The sequence below is a fragment of the Peromyscus eremicus genome, chromosome 15 (assembly GCF_949786415.1).
Source record: "Peromyscus eremicus chromosome 15, PerEre_H2_v1, whole genome shotgun sequence".
NCBI classification, from domain to species: Eukaryota; Metazoa; Chordata; class Mammalia; order Rodentia; family Cricetidae; genus Peromyscus; species Peromyscus eremicus.
The window spans coordinates 57,760,849-57,780,471 of record NC_081431.1 but is presented as its reverse complement, the minus strand read 5'-3'; the positions used below and the strand labels follow the sequence as shown (position 1 = coordinate 57,780,471).

At 53.3% G+C, this 19,623-nt stretch overlaps 1 protein-coding gene and 1 long non-coding RNA gene across 2 annotated transcripts in view; one reads left to right on the top strand and one right to left on the bottom strand.

Annotated features, from left to right (window-relative positions):
- Lgr6 (leucine rich repeat containing G protein-coupled receptor 6) overlaps nucleotides 1–15,431 on the bottom strand; it is a 120,947-nt gene extending 105,516 nt beyond the window's left edge. Inside the window, exon 1 of the mRNA XM_059280780.1 lies at nucleotides 15,220–15,431. Within this exon, the coding sequence (XP_059136763.1) occupies nucleotides 15,220–15,431 (212 nt within the window). The remainder of the gene's footprint in view (nucleotides 1–15,219) is intronic.
- LOC131925451 (uncharacterized) lies at nucleotides 785–19,619 on the top strand. Its single transcript, XR_009383254.1, has 5 exons — nucleotides 785–888; nucleotides 3,704–3,826; nucleotides 11,680–11,944; nucleotides 15,094–15,207; nucleotides 18,681–19,619. It is a non-coding gene; the product is annotated as an uncharacterized LOC131925451 (long non-coding RNA).
- The last annotated feature ends 4 nt before the right edge of the window (nucleotides 19,620–19,623 follow it).

Here is a 19,623-nt window from a genome sequence, read left to right as displayed (position 1 = left end):
GGGATGAATAGGAAAGGCCAAAGCCTCCGAGTGAAAGGCTTTATAGAACAGATGTCTCACTCTAATGAAACCCAAGCCTGGCCATGAGCTGGCTGGCTGGCAGCTTAAGAGACTCCCCACTGCGGCTCTGTCCTCACCACAGCCGTCTGGGTCGGATGCCACACCTCAGGCTCCTGCCCACAGTGGAGCCAGGTTAGTGCCACCACCTGTCTGGAGAGAGCTCCCTCATCCCCACCCTGTCTCTCCAGAAAGTCCATCCGCTCCAGCCTGAGCCGGTTTCTGCTCTGGAGCTTCTGGCCTCTGGCCCTCCGTGTATTCATTCATTCACTTATTTACCTCTTCACTCTCCCCACCAATGTTTCTGAACCACCGCATGCAGTGGGGCTGGTGCCTGCATCCGGGATACCTTTGGTGCACTGGTGGCCGGGGCTCTCTTTTCCTGAGGCTCTCTCACCCTAGTTTGAGAAATGGACAAATACACCCGAACTCGTCCAGGTGAGGGTCCCAGGATAGTGTAGGATGCAGAAGGGAGTATTCTCCAGAGTTGAGGACTGGGGAGGGTTTTTCCAAGGGTAGCTGCATCTCAGGCAACTCTGCATACCTGGAATAATCTGATGCTCTCCTGACCACCTCCAAAGCCTCCCAGACCTGCAGGCTTCTTGTCTGAACCTGCTTCTTAACCATGGTCTTGCAGTAACTCAACAGTGATGTCCACAGGGCTCTTCCTCACAATCCTGGTCATGAACTAATAATGCCTCATCTAAGCACAAGCAGCTAGGAGAAGACAGAGTCTCTCACTGGGACCTGGGGCTGCCAACTAGGCTAGGCTCTCCATCCAAGAAATCCAGGAACCCACTCGTCCCTGCCTCCCCAGAACTGAGATTATGAGTGAGTGTCACCACACCGGGCTTTTTTTTTTTTAAGTATAGGTACTGAGGAGCCTCTCAGGTTCCCATGTTTGTACAGCCAGTATTTTACCAAGGGCACCATCTCTCCAGCTCCTGAGGTTGACCTCTGGCCTCAGTATACACACACACACACACACACACACACACACACACACACACACACACGTGCACGTGCACACACACACATGCACACACATGCACACACACACGCGCATGCATGTGCACATGCACACACACATGCACACACATGGGGTGCAGAGGTCATGGTGGTACCTCCTACAGTCAGTCCCAGCACTCGGGAACCTGAAGCAGAATGATCACTGAGTCCAGACTGGGACACTATTTTAAAAAGAAAAGACTGCAGATGGTTTCTGGGGCTTTCCAAACTGATGCCACACTGGATGGGTAAGAGCCTGGAGTTTTTCACCTCCTCTCCAGCACCTCTTCTCAAGTCGCCCTAACGTCGGGTGTATCGTGGTTTTAGCTCCTTTGACTTCAAACTTTCAAGTTTTTTGATATTTTTTTTCAACCACTTTTTTCACCCTAAGGGTTGAACAGGTTGGCACAGTAGTGTGTCAACACCTCGTGGCCTAAATAAAGTTCCTGGCCAAGGGTCCCGGAAGAGGCTAAAACCCTTCTCCCTTCCACTCACCCACTCTGTTCCTTCACATGTGCTGAGGCCACTTGCGTAAGGGCATCATTGCCTGTGCCAGCTGCAGCCTGATGGCAGATGTGCTGCAGGGGTGTGAGCAGAGTCTTGTATCAAAACAGAGAGGTCTCCGGCTCCTGAGCAGCAGGCAGACCCTGGGGATGCCTGGGCCATGTGTGTGGTATCTCTGAAAGCTCCTATATACAGATTACCTTCCTCACGGACAAGGTGAAGTAAAACTCCGTCCTCCTCACTAAATACTTGGGAACTAACAGCAGGGCTATCTGTTGTCTCTTTCCTAGGCGAATATAGGAAAGAAGCTAGGGAAAAGGATAAACTTGGGGGGAAAGGTCAGCGCAGCTGGAAGTGGGCAGATACTAGGAAGAACTTCCCAGCATATTCCCAAAGTCAAATGCCTAAGCAAGTGTGTGTGATGGTAGAAGTGGTAACAGGGTGTTGAGTGGCCTGTTCTGCCCATCTGTAGATCCCAGCTACGTCTGCAGCCAGAGTCCAGAGCAAAGCAACAAGAGGGTTCCTCAAGCCCAGCCCCAGAAGTTCTAAATGCTCCTCTGTAGCTACCCTCTCTACCCCCTCCCTGCCATCTGAGGCTCCAGGGCCATCTGTCCATTAACACCAGGCATCTGAAGGTTGGCCAGGGATTTCCCAGTGCTAACTCCACCTCCAGCATGTCCCTGGGAGCTGAAAATGGCACCCTTGCACTCCCATGGCGATATGTCACGTGAAAGTGGGGCAGATGGGGAAGAAATCTGCATTCAAAACACTCAGGCATGGTGGGAGCGTGCGCGCGCGCGCGCGCGCGCGCGCACACACACACACACACACACACACACACACACACACACACGATGCTCATGTCCTGTCCTAAGCCTGGGATCTCGAGTCTTAGGGAGCATGGCAAGGGGAAGGGGGGCTGGCTCCTCCTACCAGTTCCCCTCTCTTTGGCTCTCTCACACTGTCTCTCCACACCTCCCCTGCACCCTCATTTGTTTTATAACATCTTTGGGTCAGGAGCTGTCACTTGCAAATGGGCCCAAGGAGGCCAGGTCTCAGCTAAGGAGAACAGGTGGCAATGGCAGACCCTAACCTAGGGCCTCTGATCCCAGCTCTACAAAAGAAAGGACAAACCTAACGCTGTAGACAGATAGGGTCAGGGGAGCTGCAGCCATAAGAGAGGGCGCCTACTGATCCCTCATCCCTTCACACTGCAAAGACCGCTGCAGCAGGAGAGGGCCCAGTGGAGAGCAGGGTGAGCCAGCAAGGCTGGGCAGCCAGGTAGGAGGTCTTTCCAAAGCTGGGAGTTCAGGAGGTGCCTTCCTCCCCAGAAGGACTAGGGGATGTCTAGCACACAGGGGTCCCTCTTGTCCAAGAGGGATATATTTCAAGATGCCCCATATATGTCTAAGATTTCCTATAATATCAAAGCCTATATACTATATAAATGTTTTCTCCTCTATATTATTAATAAATTAAGCCTAGTAAGAGACTAGGCTTAATTTATTAATAATATAGAGGAGTAACAATGACTAACAATAAAATAACATAATTATAACAATATACTATAATAAAAAATTAAGTGAATGTGCATACATTATCTCTCTTAAAAATAGTTTATTATGCCGGGCGGTGGTGGCGCACACTTTTAATCCCAGCACTCAGGAGGCAGAGGCAGGCAGATCTCTGTGAGCTTGAAGCCATCCTGGTCTACACAGTGAGTTCCAGGACAGCCAGGGCTACACAAAGAAAACCTGTCTTGAAAAACCAAAAATAAAATAGTTTATTATACTTTCACTTTTTTAATTTAAAGAAAGTGTTTTCCAGCTTCTCTTTGGCATATCTCGACTGACGGTTTGCCTGCTCTTGCACTTTGGTCCATCTTTAAATAAATGAAGGGTTGCTTAAACCCCAGTCCTGCACTGCTCTCTCTCACAGTTGAACTGAGCACCGAAAGGCTACTGAGTGACTAGCGTTAAGGTAGCATATACAGCATAGACACTCTGGACCCAGGGATGGTTCAGAGCTCTGCTGAGATGGAGATGGCATGAGATTTCACTGTGCTACCGACGATGTCACACAATTTTAAACTATGAACTATTTATTTCTGGACTTTTCCATGTAACATTTTCAGACCTTGTTTGGCCCCGGATAACAGAAACTGCAGAACACAGACCCTTTAATAAGAAAGAACCACCACACTGAGAATCGATGCCGTTGTCTTGCTCGGGAGTGCCTGCTACTACGTGTACACTCAGTAAGTATTTGTCAGTTGAAATAAATGCAACAATTGCTAATATCCACTAGCTGGTTAAGGCATATCATCACTTTCCATATACCAGTTCAAGTAGTCCTCACAGCCCCCATGAGGTGGGGCATCATTATCAATTCCATTTTATCGGAAGAAACTAAAAGGAAAGAGAGGAGTCCTTTCCTGAGTCCTGAGCCAGGATCTGAACCCCCGACATCATGACTGCAGAGTTGGTGCCTTTGACCACCCTGCTGCACTGTAGGCACTAGGGTGGACTTGGGCATGCAGGATGCTGACACATGCACCCCACTCTCCCATTAAGGAAATGCCTTTCCATCAGAGACCTAGACCTGCCTCACTTAGACTGAGGCATGCCCCTGTACCCACCTCAGTACAGCATACTCAATAGCCCTGGCCCCCTGCAGATGCCATTCTTAAACCAAAGATCACCTGGGATGCCCAGTCTTTCTCTAACCCTAGACCCCTCGGGTGCATCTGGACAGAGGCTCACTTTTCTACCCTGTGACATCCCACAGACGGAGGTCCCCTCCTCCCATCCCCCAACCATCAAACCCAAAGAGGTCACTGTCTGGCTGTGAGAAAGCAATGTGCCTCTTGCGTCACAAGTCATGGGGCATCTGTCATGTTGTTAAAATTGTTCTGTTTGATTTTATTGTTACTGTTGGTGGTATCTTCCGATGCTTCTTTAATAAATTAAGATTCATCATGGGTATGTAGAGGAGCAGAGTATATAGAATTTGGTACTTTCTGAGCTCCTAGACATCCACTGGAGAATCTTGGAATGCATCCCTCCTGGGCAAGGGGAACCACTATACATAACAGACAGTCCTTGGACTGTCTATCCAGGCAGTTCCTAGTCCACATGAGGGAGAACACTCAGGAACAGACAGAACGTATGACTACTTGGAATGGGAGTTCGGTCAAGGTAACAAACACCCTCGCTCTACAAACCAGAGTGTGAGGCCCCTAAGAGCAGAGGGGGCTATATACTTGGCAGGATCCAAGTGCAAAATAAAATGTAACTCCCTTCATTTCAAAACTATCACTCTCATATGGCCGTAGCCGAGCACTACCCCAAGTCAGGGCCCTTCAAAGCAGCGTCCTGCTCAGTGCATGGTGGCAAGAGTGTGAAGGGCTGGAGGCTAAGGGACTTGGGCCAAGTCACCCGGCTGGCAGGTGCTGCATACAGGTAACCCCGTTGGTGGGCTGCGGTCCAGGGTGGAATCAGAGGTAGCTGACTCTCACCTCCAGTTCTCTGGGGTCCTGAGCTCCTACCTGTTCCCAGGAAAGCAGGGTGGGAGCCCAGGTCCTGTCCCAATTCTCTCTCGCTTTTGTTCTAGACAATGGTTTGCCTTCCTTTCCTGTCTCCTCCCAGCCGCCTAGCCTAACCTGCTCCGTCTACCACAAGGGCACAGGATTTGTTTACAGCCCCTTCCTACCTCAACTCTTGCAATCCCGACACTTGATCCAGCCTTCCCATCCTCAAATGCCCGCCTGCCCCGCACTGCCCCAGATCTGGGGCTGACAGGAAGGGAGCAGACTAAATACATACAGGTGGACTGCCTGTGGCCCTATCCAGAGCACCCCCTGCAGGTAGAGACCCGTATTATGAGTCTGCAAGTATGTGTGAAGGATCCTGAGAGAAAGGGACTCAGAACATAGACCTTGCCTGCAGGAGGCTCCCAGTCTAAAGGGAAAGGATGGCCAGGGCTTAAAAGTTCCCTCTTTCTGTAGCAGAGAAGTTCCCAATCTGAGAGAATAAATAAATAAATAAATAAATAAATAAATAAATAAATAAATAAATAAATAAATAAATAAATGCCCCATCAGAGAGGCAGACCTATCCCACACAGAGGGTTTGTAATACTACATAGTATTCTCATGGGAAATAAAGTCGCATTCCCTGTGTGAAAAGCACTACCCTTAGGCAGGATCTCACTTCCTACAAATCATCAGGAGAGACTTCCACTACCTGGCAAGTGAGTGTTAGCATAGTGTTAGCATCTACTCTAGGGCCTGTGGCTTTTCTCTCCTACCACAGCTGCCTCTCCAGGGATTCCCACATAAGGCACCCGGTAGTTCAGCAGAGCTGGCGCCCCCTGCCCTGCCTGCCTGCCTGCCCTGCCTGCCTGCCTGCCTGCCTGCCTGCCTGCCCTGCCTGCCTGCCTGCCTGCCGCGTGTGGTTATCTGGCCTGCCTCCTGCACTTCTCGCTTCCCACCAGGTGCTGCTTGTGTGTGACCTGTGCTTGTCTCATCCCCCGCTGTGAGCCTGTGGGGCAGAGGAGACACATGCATGGAGTATGAAGTCCAAGCTCACCTCACTTTGGCTCTCCCCCTCCCCTCCCTTGTGTGTTCCCAGAGCCTCATCTGAAAGAGGAGATAGCAATGGTCCTGTCCTCACAGGGGAAGTTCATGTGAAGAACCCTGGGCAGTGTATCATAGGGGCAAGCATTCCCTCCATGTCTGTCTAGTGAGTGAGTGGCTGAGTGTTTGCTCCCCGTGACAGCCTGGAGTTCAAGTAGCTTCGTCACTGGCCACTAACAAGAGGGATGAGGGGAACCGCATGAGTCAGGGTGAGAGGTGCCACCAGAACTCACACGCTACTGGGCTCCAGCCTACCCTCCTGACCCACACCATGCATGGGAACACGGAGCAGGCTGGGGGTGAGGGCTGGAGACCTAGCAGAAAGAAGCTGCAGAGTGAGCAACCTGGTAAGGCTTCTTTCCCTACGACATGTTAAACATCTTTCAGCAGCAGCCACTTCGGGCCTGTTTCCCAGGAGACAGCAGCAACAGATAAGGTGCTAATCAAATCCCAAGTCACACTGGAACTGGAGTCAACCTTAGTATACCGGGGCTTGTGTCTCTGGTTCCCCTGTATATTCCCGAATAAATAAAAACACCCTTCCCCCTTGCAGAGAGCCCAGCCATCTACTGGGTTAGGGTGAGAGGCAGTAACAACTCTGCCCCCGCTCTTCCTCTCTCTTTCCCATGTGTTAGCCATTGGCCTTGGCCTTGGGCCTGGGGACCACATCCAAATCCCTGACACTGGCACAATGGGAGACACTCAGCACCTTCCTGCCACCTGCCTTAGCCTGGGCACTCTCTCAGGGACACTCCCACCTTCTCCAACACCTCTAAGGGCAAAAGGGATGGGATGATTGGCAGGGAGAGAGAGAGGGTGGAGGAACTGTGTTCCAGAACCAGCCATCTGGATATCACCCTCAGCAAAGTCCTAGACAGGCAGAGGGAAGTGGGTGAGCTAAAGGACCCTTCACACCAGGCTCAGTTCCTTCCAAATGCCTCTCCCAAGAGAAGACCAGAATCCCTATGAACGTAGCTGCCTTGTGCCAGCCATGGCAGTGTGCCAAGCACTGTGCCAAATTACAGATGTCTGCCTCAGAGCTCGGTGTGGTTATTTCCATTTTGAAGCTATGGAAACAGGTGACAGAGGTAAAGAAACACACAGACGGGTACAGGAGGCAGGGGGACCGTGCACACACGAGGCTAAGTTGGGAGTATGGTGAGATTTAGGCCAGCCTAGGCTACGTAACTAGTGCCTGTTTTTAAAAGCTGTGGGGACAGGAGAGATGAGTCAGTGGTTAAGAGCACTGGCTGCTCTTCCAGAAGACCCAGGTCTCATTTCCAGTGGGCAGCTTACAACTGTCTGTGACTCCAGTCCCAGGGAAAGCAATGCCTTCTTCTGGCCTTCGTGGGCAGCAGGCATACACATAGTCCACAGATATACATGCAAGCAAAGCACGCATACACCTAAAAATAAATTAAGTGTAAAAGCCAAAAGCTAGGAATGTAGCTTGGTGGTACTCATCTAGGATGTGCAAGGCCCTGGGCCCAATCCCTGGTGAGTGTGCGCGTGTGTGCGCGCGCGCACACACACACACACACACACACACACACACACACACGAAGGAGCTTTTTCCTCTACAGCAGTGGTTCCAGATGTGCCAGATGTTGCCTGGGGTTGGCTATGCTTGCGTCCTGAGAAGCACAGTTGATAAGCCCTAGCTGATGAACACGCCTGAACTGTTTGGTTTGTTTTACATGTGTGCCCTAAGGGAAAGGCACAGAGCCGCACTCCGGAACCTCCGACCCCAGAGAGCAGTGCAGAAAAGGCCGTTGAGGATGGGTAGCAAAGTATCAGTGTATGCTAGGTGTAATGAAGAGGCCACGGGACCCCAGCCTTCAGGGGGCTGAGAGAGGAGGACTGTGAGTTCGAGACCAGCCTGGACTATACGGCACAACTTTGTCTCAAAAACAAACCAAAAAGCAATCCCAGCTTAATTGGATATTCTCCCAGAGCTCTTGGATTTCTCTTCTAGAGTCCTCTGCCTGTGGATAAAATGCTTCCGGTCCTCTGGTCTCAAGACCAGCCTCTTCTCCTCACCACACCAGGCCTGCCTCTCTCTCTCTCTCTCTCTCTCTCTCTCTCTCTCAGCACCTGTCGACCTCACAATCACTCCTCCAAGGAGGCTCCCAGGATGATCTGGCTCCGTAAGTTCACTTTTCATGAACACTTGACCCATCTCCCGTAATCACACCACCCTTTGCCTCACAGACAACTCAGCACACAGTAGGTCTCTGACAACACTGAGGGTAATGTCCACTCTGGCGATGGTCTCCCCCTCCCCAGCTAGAGCTCCTTAATTGTACTGAGTCCCAACATCCTCCCCTTCAAGCAAGTACCACAAGTGGGTCCCTAGAAGTCACTGCTGGTGTCTGAGGGGGGAGGGTTGATCAAAGCACTGATACCTCTTCAGAAATACAGGAGACTGGACACAGGATTTGAGAGGTTGCTCCACCTGGGCTGTTAACGTGCTCAGAATCCAGCCTGTCCCTCTGGCACTCAGAGCCCTCCAGAGCTGACCTCCAAGAAACACTATCCACATTGGTGAGGGAGAGTTTGTTCTGATGAAACCCCAGCACCGGGGGTGACCAGAAAGAGACCTTAGACTCTAAATCCCTCATTTTCCTCAACTGCGAGATGGGCCTCACACAAGCCCTCCCTCACAGGGTTTAGATGAGGTGCTTTAGGTAAAGGCAGCTTTGGCCACCTAGCAATAACCAGGAAGTGGTGGCGGCTGCTGTGGTTGATTAAGGGGTGATAGCACGTTCCAAAGTCTCTGGGACCATCCTGACATCAGGTGGCGTCCTGACTGGGCTCGAAACATGGACCTTTCTTGACGAACTAGTGTACTTCTGGGATAAGGTCACAATCAAAGGAATGGAAACCGTAACCAGTAAGACATTCCCACTGCACCTTGGAGCAGACAGAGCATCAGAAAGCCAGGCACACGGTGCTGCCATGGCCACATTTCCATTCATCAGAGGGGCCTCTGATCCTGATACAGGGCACACGTCCCTTGGAGGTCTCTGGAGAAGCCAAATCCTGGCGGCTCGGAAAGGGCTGGGAAGGGACACAAAGGAAGCCTCTCCTCTGGAGGTACCTTGTCTTTGAGTGGCCGGCCCAGCCCCCACCTGCCCGCCACCAGCCCGCTGTGGCCTGCTCTGGCATAGCTCCGGGGGGCTCGGTGCCAAGCCCTGAGCTTTCCCCCCACCATGTCCTTTCACTGCTTCCAAAATAACTCTTTGCTCACTGCCCAAGTTTGGCTTCTCGGCTGTTTTTCTCCTCCTGGGACCTGTTCTCCCATGTCTGAAGGGCAGCAGGAGAGTCCTGAATCATTGTTAGAAACTGGGAATCGCCCTTTCATTAGTTAGTACAAAGGGGCTCCTACAATTCTGAGAGCCCCGAAGTCGCTAAGTCCCTCCAGTTTGGCTAACAGGAGTTATTTCCAGTAGAGGGAGGGGTGACCATTTCCCCCCCCCACCTCCTACGCTTGCACCTTCCCAAGGTGACCAAAGCCCCAGAAGGACGCTTGTCCTTGGCCCCGCTCCCAGTAGAACCAGTTACTGGCCTAAGGTCACACAGTCCAACATGGACGAGCAAAGAGGAAGCCCCTCCGCCACCTTCCAGACACAATCAGGGCAGGAACCCAGCGTGGGCCCCAGCACCCCACCACTTTCCTCTGGCCATACCCGGGAATATGTGTTCCACTTCCGAGGAGCAGCCTGGCTCTCCAGGCAGCCTGACCTGAGGGCCCAGACTCTTCCTCCTGGGCGAGGCTCCCATCAGGCAGGTTTGGCTGCTGCCCCTCCAGGCTGGGTGCAGGATCACTTCCTCCACCACCCAGAGCCCAGAGCCCAGAGCCCAGAGCCCAGGAGCAGCCTGGCTCCCTGGAAGGTCTTTTCCCTGAAGGTCGGGGGAGCGGTGGAGGAAGAAGGTGGTGGGAAGGAGGGGCCCTCTGAAGGGCCCCGAAAGATGAAAGTCTTGGATCACAACCATTGCCCCCCCCCCCCGTTTCTGGGCCTCAATGGGACACTTGTAGTTGAAAGCGCTGAGAGAAACAGAAACGTCACAGTCAATGTTCTTTAAGTGTGAGTGCTATGAAAAGTGCCACAAGTCCCCTTCGCTCCTCCGGACCTCCCTTCTAGATAGATGCTAAGTAGTGTTTCCATTTTAGGTTAAGAAATTGAAACTCTGGGCCTGGGGTGAACCTCCCCGTCCCCCATTGTTGGGGTTGCCTCTGGTGATCCCCAGAGCCTGGCATCCTACCAATACCCAGTGGCACCCATGTGGACACCTTCTCCTGGGCACCGTCCATCTGGTCCGTCACCTGTGGGCCCGGGCCAGTGCAGGGAAGCAAGCTGTGGCACAAGGGACCATCCGGAGCGAGAGCCCGTGGGCGGGGGAAGGTGGTGGTGCTGGGTGGGCTGGGGGCCAACTCTCTCTGAGCCAGGCTTTTTTCTCCGCCGGTGCCCCACCCAGCCGCGCCCGTGCCCACTGCTGCCAGAGCCCAGAGGTTTCCTTTTTCTTTTTGCCTAAGGCCGTCTCCTGCCTTTCCTTTGAACTGGGGTGTCAGCTCCCCCACACAGTCACTCTCCTCCAGCAACCCCCCAGGCTCCTTCAACAAGGGAGGGCCCTGGGGACCCCACTTCCTGGAATTACTCCACCCCTCCTTTGCTCTCTCTGCTCTCCGCTTTGGTCTGGGTGCTGCCTGGGCTCTCCCCCTCCCTCCCCGATTTCCCATCCACTGCCAAGCTCTCTCCACGAGCTCTCCCTGTTGCACACCGCGCGCGCGCGCGCGCGCGCGCGCGCGAGGTAGCAGAGGACTCAGGGTTTCTCTGCCTCTCCTTTTCTACTTTGCAGCCAAATGTGGGGCACAGAAATCCAGGGGACCCCTGGGACTCAGCTAGGGTCTCCCACCCACAGAGGGACTCAGGGTTAGAACTTGTGTACCCCAGCCTCATAGCGGAAGTGTGTTGGCTCAGAGTCTGCTAGAGAGGCAGCAGAGGCTGGACCAGGAAGGGAGCCTCAGAGACGAGGAAGAGAGCTGACAAAGAGATCCCCCCCACACACCCTCCCCAAGGCCACTGCTCCCTGACTGAGGTCACATGGTCTTCTGCTTCCTCACCTGACAGTCCTCTGGGAACCCTATGGGGCAAGCTGGAAGGTTGGGGGTCTTCCCTTGGCCGCTCTTCTCCTGTTTCATGAAGTCTTACAACTGTACCAGCTGCTAGGGGCAGCAGGAAGGCTGTTCTGGGTGCCCAGGGTAGCTACCATTGTCTGCTTGGCAGTGTGCTCTCTGCCACAGCCCTCAACAGGCACAGAGACCTGCCCTACAACTCTCATAGAAGGCTGCTTCTCCTCTTTCCAGTGCCAGCTCCAGGACCTCCTCCTCCAGGAAGCCTTCCAAGACAACTGCCTCCTGACTCTGGCTCCCTAATGTCAACACTACTAACCCTGTTCTTTCCACCTTCCAGACCCTATACTGAACCCTCTACAGACACTACCTCAGGGAATCCACCCCAGCAACCATTTGAATCAGGTATTAGCTTCATTTATAGATGGGGAAACCAAGTCACAGAAGTGCTAATAAACTCGCCCAGGTTCATCTAGCACAGCCTTTTACACCAATGCCTATCCTTAACCTTTCTGTGCTCTTCTAATACCCTGCCTCCATCTGTCTGGTTATAGACATCCTCAGGCAGTGGTGAGGGATGCTAATTACCCTGAATCTACACACAGGTGAGTGTACTCACACACACATACACACACACACACACACACACACACACACAGGCATGCTCATGCACACACACGCACACCTGACCTTTCACACAAATCCTACGGTTATCACTGCAGTCTTGAAGAGAGTGAATTCCCCAGAAAGCAGTGAGCAGCTTGGCACAGAGCAGAAACCCTAACGGCAGTAAGTAAAGAAGTGGGTGCTTAGGGGTAACCACCAGTGTTGGAGCCTCTGAGTGTTTGCAGCCAGAGCTACAACTCTGTTTCCTGAACACTCTCCCCAACACTTCTTAGCATTGGGGGGCAAACGAGGGACCCCATGAAAATCTCTAGATTCTCCTACTCAGGGTCTAGTTGCCTAGCAAGTATTTACTACATGTATATTTCTGTGTTCTATGTGCTGGGGTAGAACAGGGACATTTCTCATTCACAACACTACAGACTGCAGTGCCCAGAGTTAGTAGCTCCATCTTTCCTTCCATCCCTTTCCATAAGGGGACTTGTCCAGGGAGACACACAAAATCCAGCAGATTTCACCGAACCTCTCTCCGATGGTGGTATGGGGGAGCCTCTTTAGAGACACGTGAAGAAGTGTGTATAAATGAATGGCTCCTGACTTTGATCAAACAGGGCTGGCACTGGGCCCAGAGTGCTCATGGGTTTGGGGCTTGTGTATCAAATAAATAGAAATAAAGACTTTCTGGTCTCCCCCGAAACTGGAACAGAGAGAGAAGCCACTTCATGACAAGTAAAGGCTAGGAAGGAACTTCACCTGGGGTGGGAAGCAGATGTCAAGTAATTTGTACTGAGATTCTGTCAAGGAATCCACAAGAGGAACCAGCAGTGTCTTCTAGGGCCCACAGGAAGGTTCTAAGACCACCAAGAAAGGAAGGATCCCCAAGATATCCCTGACCCGTCTCCTTCTCAAGGTCCGTCTCTCGCTACCCTCAAATGCCTTTGCAGAGCTGGGGGAGAGGGGAACTCAGAACAGTAATATGTTTGATGTACAGGCATGAAGACCTGATTCCTAACCTAGAAGCCGTAAGAGGGGCCATGGTGGTGTGTATTTGTAATTCCAGCATAGGGTGTCAAAGACAGGCAGGTCCCTGGGACTCCCTGGCTAGCCAACCTAGACCAGTGAGCTCCAGGTTAGTAAGACGCTGTTTCCAAAAGACAAGCAGACAGCTCCTGGGAAGGGATGCCTGAAGTCGGCCCTTGGCCTCCACACGCACTGCACATGCACCTACATACACGTGTACACCAACACAGACCCAAACACTCACACTCACACACACACACACACACACACACACACGCATGCACGCACGCACGCATGCACGCACGCACGCACGCGCGCACACACACGAAGTGATAAGTAAAATGTCCTTGCAGCTATCCTGAGAAAGCAAAGAGGCTTCACCTCTGAGGCACCTGCAGACGGCAGATGCCCCTCCTCCATCACCACCCTGGGACCCCTGCCCAGCCAAGGCCAGAGAGACAGTCCTCTCCACCTCCCTCCAACACTGCAGATACTGTGGTACAATTTTCTACATCACCCCAGGACTCATACCAGCCACTCCCTTCTCCCACCCTCAGAAACACTCTTAAGCCTAGAAGAAAAAGGTTTCCTCGACACCTAGGAGGGCTCAGGAAGAGCCCAGAGACCCTCACGTCTTCTAACCCAAAGATGCCTCGCATCAGAGGCACTGGGTCCGAGTGCCAGGGAGCTGCTATCAGAATAGATGGTGGGACACTTGGGTCCCCAAAGTGAAACTCTTCACGTCTGTCCCCAAGCCCTGCCAGGAAAAAAGGCCCTCAGATTAATCTAGAATGTCTTGGGTGCTAAGAAAGGTAGTTTGACCTACCACCCTCTGGAAGGTCCTGATCCTCTGTCCCTTTGACACAGGCAAAAGGCCTCTCTCTCTTCCGCTGTCCCACAAGGAGCTCAACAGAAATTCTTTCTAAACTCCTTTTAGTCACCGGCCCTGTCTTTCAGCAAAACAATGTCATAGATCCCTAATACGTAAAACTGCTAGAAATGGGGGCTTCTGGGGTGTAGCAGGGCTGGGCCAGGGCCCCTGTACTCTGCCTGGCACTGGAGTGCCCTCACAGCTCTGTTTTGGAATCCCGTGTTCACCTCTCGGGACTTTGCTTTGCCCTTCTGAAATACGGATGTTTCTCAGCCCTCGCTCCCTTGAGCACGACTGTGTTTTTTTTTGGAGTGAAGGAGGATATCCAGGGGAGGGAGGAAAGGGAGCCCCACAAGAGGCTGTAGTTCAGGATCCCCACACTCACTAGGACATCGCCCCCTCAGTGCACCCTGGCCCCATGCCGAGCCTTTGGGACAAGCCCAACTCCCTCTTCCTCGGTGCTCATCAGTTCTAGGACCCCAAAGCTGAGAGAGCCTCTCCCAGGCCTGAGGGAGCTCTGGGGATCCTACCCAGACTTTACCACCTGCTCGACATCCTCTGAGGGAGATCAGGGAAGGCCAGAGGTTTTCCTGGGGTGGAAGCCAGGTGGTCTGGGGTGCGCCCCCCACCCCTCACGCCTAGGTAGAGAGCAGCTACAGCCTCTGGCTCCCTGATTCTGAGACAGCTACCCCCAATAGGATCCCCTTCATGCACCATCTCACCCCGACTCAGACTCTAAAAATGGTTCTCTGGTTTTCAGTCTCGGAGCCTGCCCACAAGTTAGTGTCTCTAACACAGCCTCCTGGGACATGACTTCAGGGAGGCCTGGGGAAGGGGCAGAAGACCTCCACACACGAAGATAGTACTGGCAGAATCCCTTTTTAAAGAGAGTGAGTGGCAGGGACCCCTCACCAAGGCCTCTTGCCTCGATGGGACAGCTCTGCTTCTTGCTATGGTAGAGGAACCTGTTTCCACTCTACTGGGGCACACTTCCCTCACCACACCAGGGCAGTAACTTACGCCTTCATCAACCTTCCTGGGCACTGTTCTGCGAATACAGAGGCTCCCCCGCCCCGCGGTCCCCATTTTCTTGCTCAGGGTTCACACCTCACTCCACCAGGCCTGGATCCCCACATTGAGCTTATGAGGGTGGGGAGCACCTGGGAAAGAACAGGGAGGCTCAGGTTGACTCCTTGCCTTGTCCTTACTTTCCTAAGGACTCTCCTCTGCTCCCCACAGTCCTTCAATCCTTAAACTTGGAAGGGGAAGAGCCCTCCTGGGATGCTCATGTCCCAGGGCATCGAACGGTGTTTGCGGGGCCAGACAGCCACCACGAAGAGCAGGAACGAGCAGGTGAGTACTCACAGGTAAGCCGTCAGGGGGTCCAGGTCCCCCGGCACCGCTGAGAGCCCGAGCTCGGAGCAGTCAGCTGACAGCATGATACCGTCCTCCTGGCAATGGCAGGGAGCCGGGCAGGCGGGACGCCCCGGGCCAGACTGGGGGTCGCTGCCTGAGAGCGCCGAGGCACACAGCACCGCGCCAAGCCACAGCGTCAGGAGCCCCGGCGGGCTGTGCATCTCGGCGGCGGCGGGCTGCAGGGCACCTGGCGGGCGCTCGGGCGGGCGGGTGCACAGAGCAGTGAGCGCGCGGCTCACCTCCTGGTCCCGGGCGGGCCCGAGGGCTGCGCCGTCGGTGGGGACCGCCCCCGCTCTACTTGGCTGGGGCGCGGCGGCAGCGGCGGCGGCGGCGGGACGGTGCAGTCAGAGAGGGGCAGGCATTGTTGAGTGATCTTCGTTATTCAGTTTCACAGGCTGGGCTTGGCAAGGGAGGGAGACACGGGGGGGTGGGAGGAGGAGTCAGGGAAACTTTCTACGCTGTGGCTCGCTCCCGTCCCCTCCTTCCTTCTCAGCTGGCAGGAATTTCATCCAGGGGGTTGCGGGGAGAGGAAGAAAGCAAAGCAACCCAAAGCTAGGGACGGTCAGCACATCAGAGACTTGTACTTGTTTGGAAAGGCTGCCCCAGAGCACCCAGGCCCAACAACTTGACTTTGGGAACAGCCACGGGTTCTCAAGGGACCAGAGAAGACCTTCAAGAAAAGACTTCTGAGTTCCACAGACTACCAGATTTTTACTTTGAAGGGAAGAGAGAGCCGAGAGAAAGAGATGTTCAAGGTCACAGTGCTGATGGGGACAGTGTCAGAACTAGCGCTCAGGTCATTCCTCCGCATCCTATCCTGACCAGGGGAAGGAGGAGGTCCTGGGCTGAATGGTTTGTTGCAGGTTGGCAGTAGGAATGAGGAGGGACCCCTCATTGCGAGCCACGCTCTGACACCGAAGAAACTGGCGTGGATTCCACAAAATGCACAGGACATGGAAATGAACTCGTGCAGGCTGTCAGTCAGATCTGAGGTCTGGAAATCACCCTGGTCTCAGGATCCAGGACCATTGAGGGGCTGCCCTCTGCACCGCCAGTTGCCAGAGCTTGCCAACGAGTCGGTGGATTGGCGCCACCTGGAGGCTCGGTGCTTGCAGCTGCAGCTCAGCCACCTTAAGGGTCCAACTCCTTCCATAATCCATCCCAGGACCTTGGAGAGCAAGGACAGTGATGTCTAAAACTCAAGACCCTGTTCTCTTCTCAGGCCGCGCTGGATTCGTAGCGCTTTCTTCGTGTGTCCTTTTGCTTTCTCTGGTCTCCAGACCTTTCTCTGAGCCAAGCTCCTGGGTAGAACTAGGCCAGGTTGAGACCCTTTTTGCCCTAACTTCCATGGTCCACACCGGAAACATGAGGACCTCGAAGGAGCCAAGATCCCTTCCACCCTTTACTTCTATGACCCAAACACTCTTGTCAGCCCCTCTCCATCCTTTGTGGACACTCTGGGTCTGGTGAGGAGGAAGATGCACAATCAGCTCAAGAAGCCAAAAGAACGGCTTCCAGGACTCCAGTGGAGGCCATGATGGAAGTAGACAATGAGTCTTTAGGAAGGTCACGGAAAGACCCTCCATGGCCATATAAACCTGCAGGCAGAAGCCCCCTCTGCATTTCCCATCTCACGTATCCCTTGCCTTCACCTTGGCTCTACCCTACCCTACACACACACACACACACACACACACACACACACACACACACACACACTATTCCCACCCATGATGCTTCAGGGCTCCTGTCAAGGCTGGGAAACCACACTTGGGCCCCATCCCACCCCTGGAGCAGCCCTCTGGAGTGGGCTTGGATAGCTCGGAGCTGAGTTTCCAGCTTGCCCATGGGAGGGTCATTCAGGAGCCAACTCCTTGGACGCCTGAGGGACGCAGTACTGAAGAAAACATTGATATCCAGTCCTTCTGGGGGCACCAGAGCCCAATCTCACTTTGGGGAGGCTCCCAGCTGGCAGAAAGCCTCACTTTTAACAAAATTACACTTATCTTATGTATGGGTAGTGTGGGCACATATGCCGTGGCACATGGCACAAGTGTGGAGATCGGAGAACCAATTGTGGGAACGTATTCTCTCCTCCCACCATATGGGCTCCAGGGATTGAACCCTGGTGTCAGGTTTGGCCCCAAGCACTCTTACCCACCAAGCCATCTCAACAGCCCAGCCATACTTTCTGTTATTTTGTTTTTTGCTTTTGTTTCTTTTTTTTTTTAAGATTTATTTATTTATTATGTATACAGCATGTATGTCTGCAGGCCAGAAGAGGGCACCAGATCTCATTACAGATGGTTGTGAGCCACCATGTGGTTGCTGGGAATTGAACTCAGGACCTCTGGTAGAGCAGCCAGTGCCCTTAACCTCTGAGCCATCTCTCCAGCCCCCTGCTTTTGTTTCTTGAGTCAGGGTCTCCTGTAGCCCAGGCTGGCCTCGAACTTGTTATGTAGCTGGGGATGACCTTGAGCTCTGGTCCTCTTGCCTTCACATCCTGAGTGCTGTCATACGGTAGTCACAGGCTACCATGTATTTATGTGGCGCTGGGGTTCAAACCCAGTATCTCATGCATAGCAGGCAAGAATTCTACAAACTTCCATAAAGCTTTGTTCCCCTTCGTCACCAGGCCTGAGGACCCTCTCAGACCATCTGCCTGACCCCCTGGCACACTGCTAAGAACCAAGTTGGCCAATGAACCAACCCTGGCGATTCCCCTATGGACAGGGAGCTAAATCCATTTAAAGGAGTGCTGCTGTGGTTGGCTCAGGCATTCTTTGTGTCCTCCCAAATCTCTTCCCCTGTGGCAATCAGTGCCAATCATCAGGTCCCCTTGGAGGCAGGCAGGAACTTGTGAGACCATTGGCAATTGCATCCCGTGGTATACAACCCAGTCCTAAAGTGTCTGGACAGATAGCCTCACCCGCACACCTTTTCTTTTTTCTTTTCTTTCTCTTTCTTTCTTTCTTTCTTTCTTTCTTTCTTTCTTTCTTTCCTTCTTTCTTTTTGCAGGGTCTCCTAGTCTTTCCCTTCTCCATATCCCTCCCCTTCTCTCCTATATACAAGAGAGGAAGAAAGTGAAGGAATCAGAAAACTTGGCAGGTCCCACCAGAGCCACCTCTGGTCCCTTACTTAAAGGTCACGATGTGGCCCTAGCACCTCTACCCTTAGCAGCCCGGGATACTGAGGGTAGAAGGGCTGGAGTCTGAACACACTGGGAAAGCAGCAGGTTGGAGAAGAGAGGACACCAGGAGAGAGCCAAGACCATGCCAGCTGTGGGTCAACTGGCCCATCTAGACCCAGGCCCCAGCTCTCATCGTTGTCCCAGGTTGAAGGATGGAGAAACAGAACATAACCATGAGTTTGACCATGTGTCTTTATTTCCTGACTCTGCCCCTTCACAGCAGGAAGCCCAGTGGAAGCTGCTCTCCCAGGGAAGCCAGGCCTGGGTGGATTTGCTGGGACATGACATCCAGCAGGGCACAGACCACTCCCCAACTCAGGGCGGCCCATCCAGCAGTGCACTGTTCAGACAGTTGTAGAGGTAAATATACTGCTCCTGCGGGTAGATGTGGACAAGCTATGTCACCTGCTTGCCCAAACCTGACAGAAAAAGTTTCCCAGGGCTCTCCTGACCCCTAGTCCAGCTAGAGAGGGCATGGTGGTCCACAGAGCCACCTGGTGGAGACCTGAATGGGGTTACCTAACTGTCATCTGTAGCTGGGACAGACCCTTCCCGTCTTTGATCCCTTCCATGGTGAGCCCCTCCCTGTCCGCTTCTCACCAGCGTTGGGGTCATGAGGTCACAGGCCTGCGACTGCTTCAGGGCCACATTGAAGACGTCCACGGTGCACTCAGTCCCCGCTTGCTGGAGCAGCTGCTCCAGAGCCAAGAAGGTGCCCAGCTGATTTGTGCCCTTGCTGTAATTGACCTAGAGAGTTAGATGTGGGACCTCTGGGAATGGGGCAGCATCTGGGGACACGTGGATACCAAATTTAGTTCTAAGGACTGGGAAAGAACGCTAGGTACTTAGTTAACCAGCTGGGTTAGAACCCTACCCAATCCCTGGGGATGGAGCAGAGAAGACAGGGGCCTTGGGAGACTACACTTTGACCCATAACCCAGTTGACACGTGGCGTTTGTCCACAGCACCTGGAGTGGCTGAGCAGGGTCCCTGGCTTCTTGCTCTTGCCCCGAGAACAGCACTGGCCCACAGCATCCAGGAAGGGCAGCAGGGTGGTAGCTGGGAGCTCGCACCCAGACTCCCAGCATGGGAACTGTAAGCGTTGAACCTGCCTCTCTGTTCCACTCTCTCCCTGAAGCAAGAGCAAGATCAACGTTGGTGCT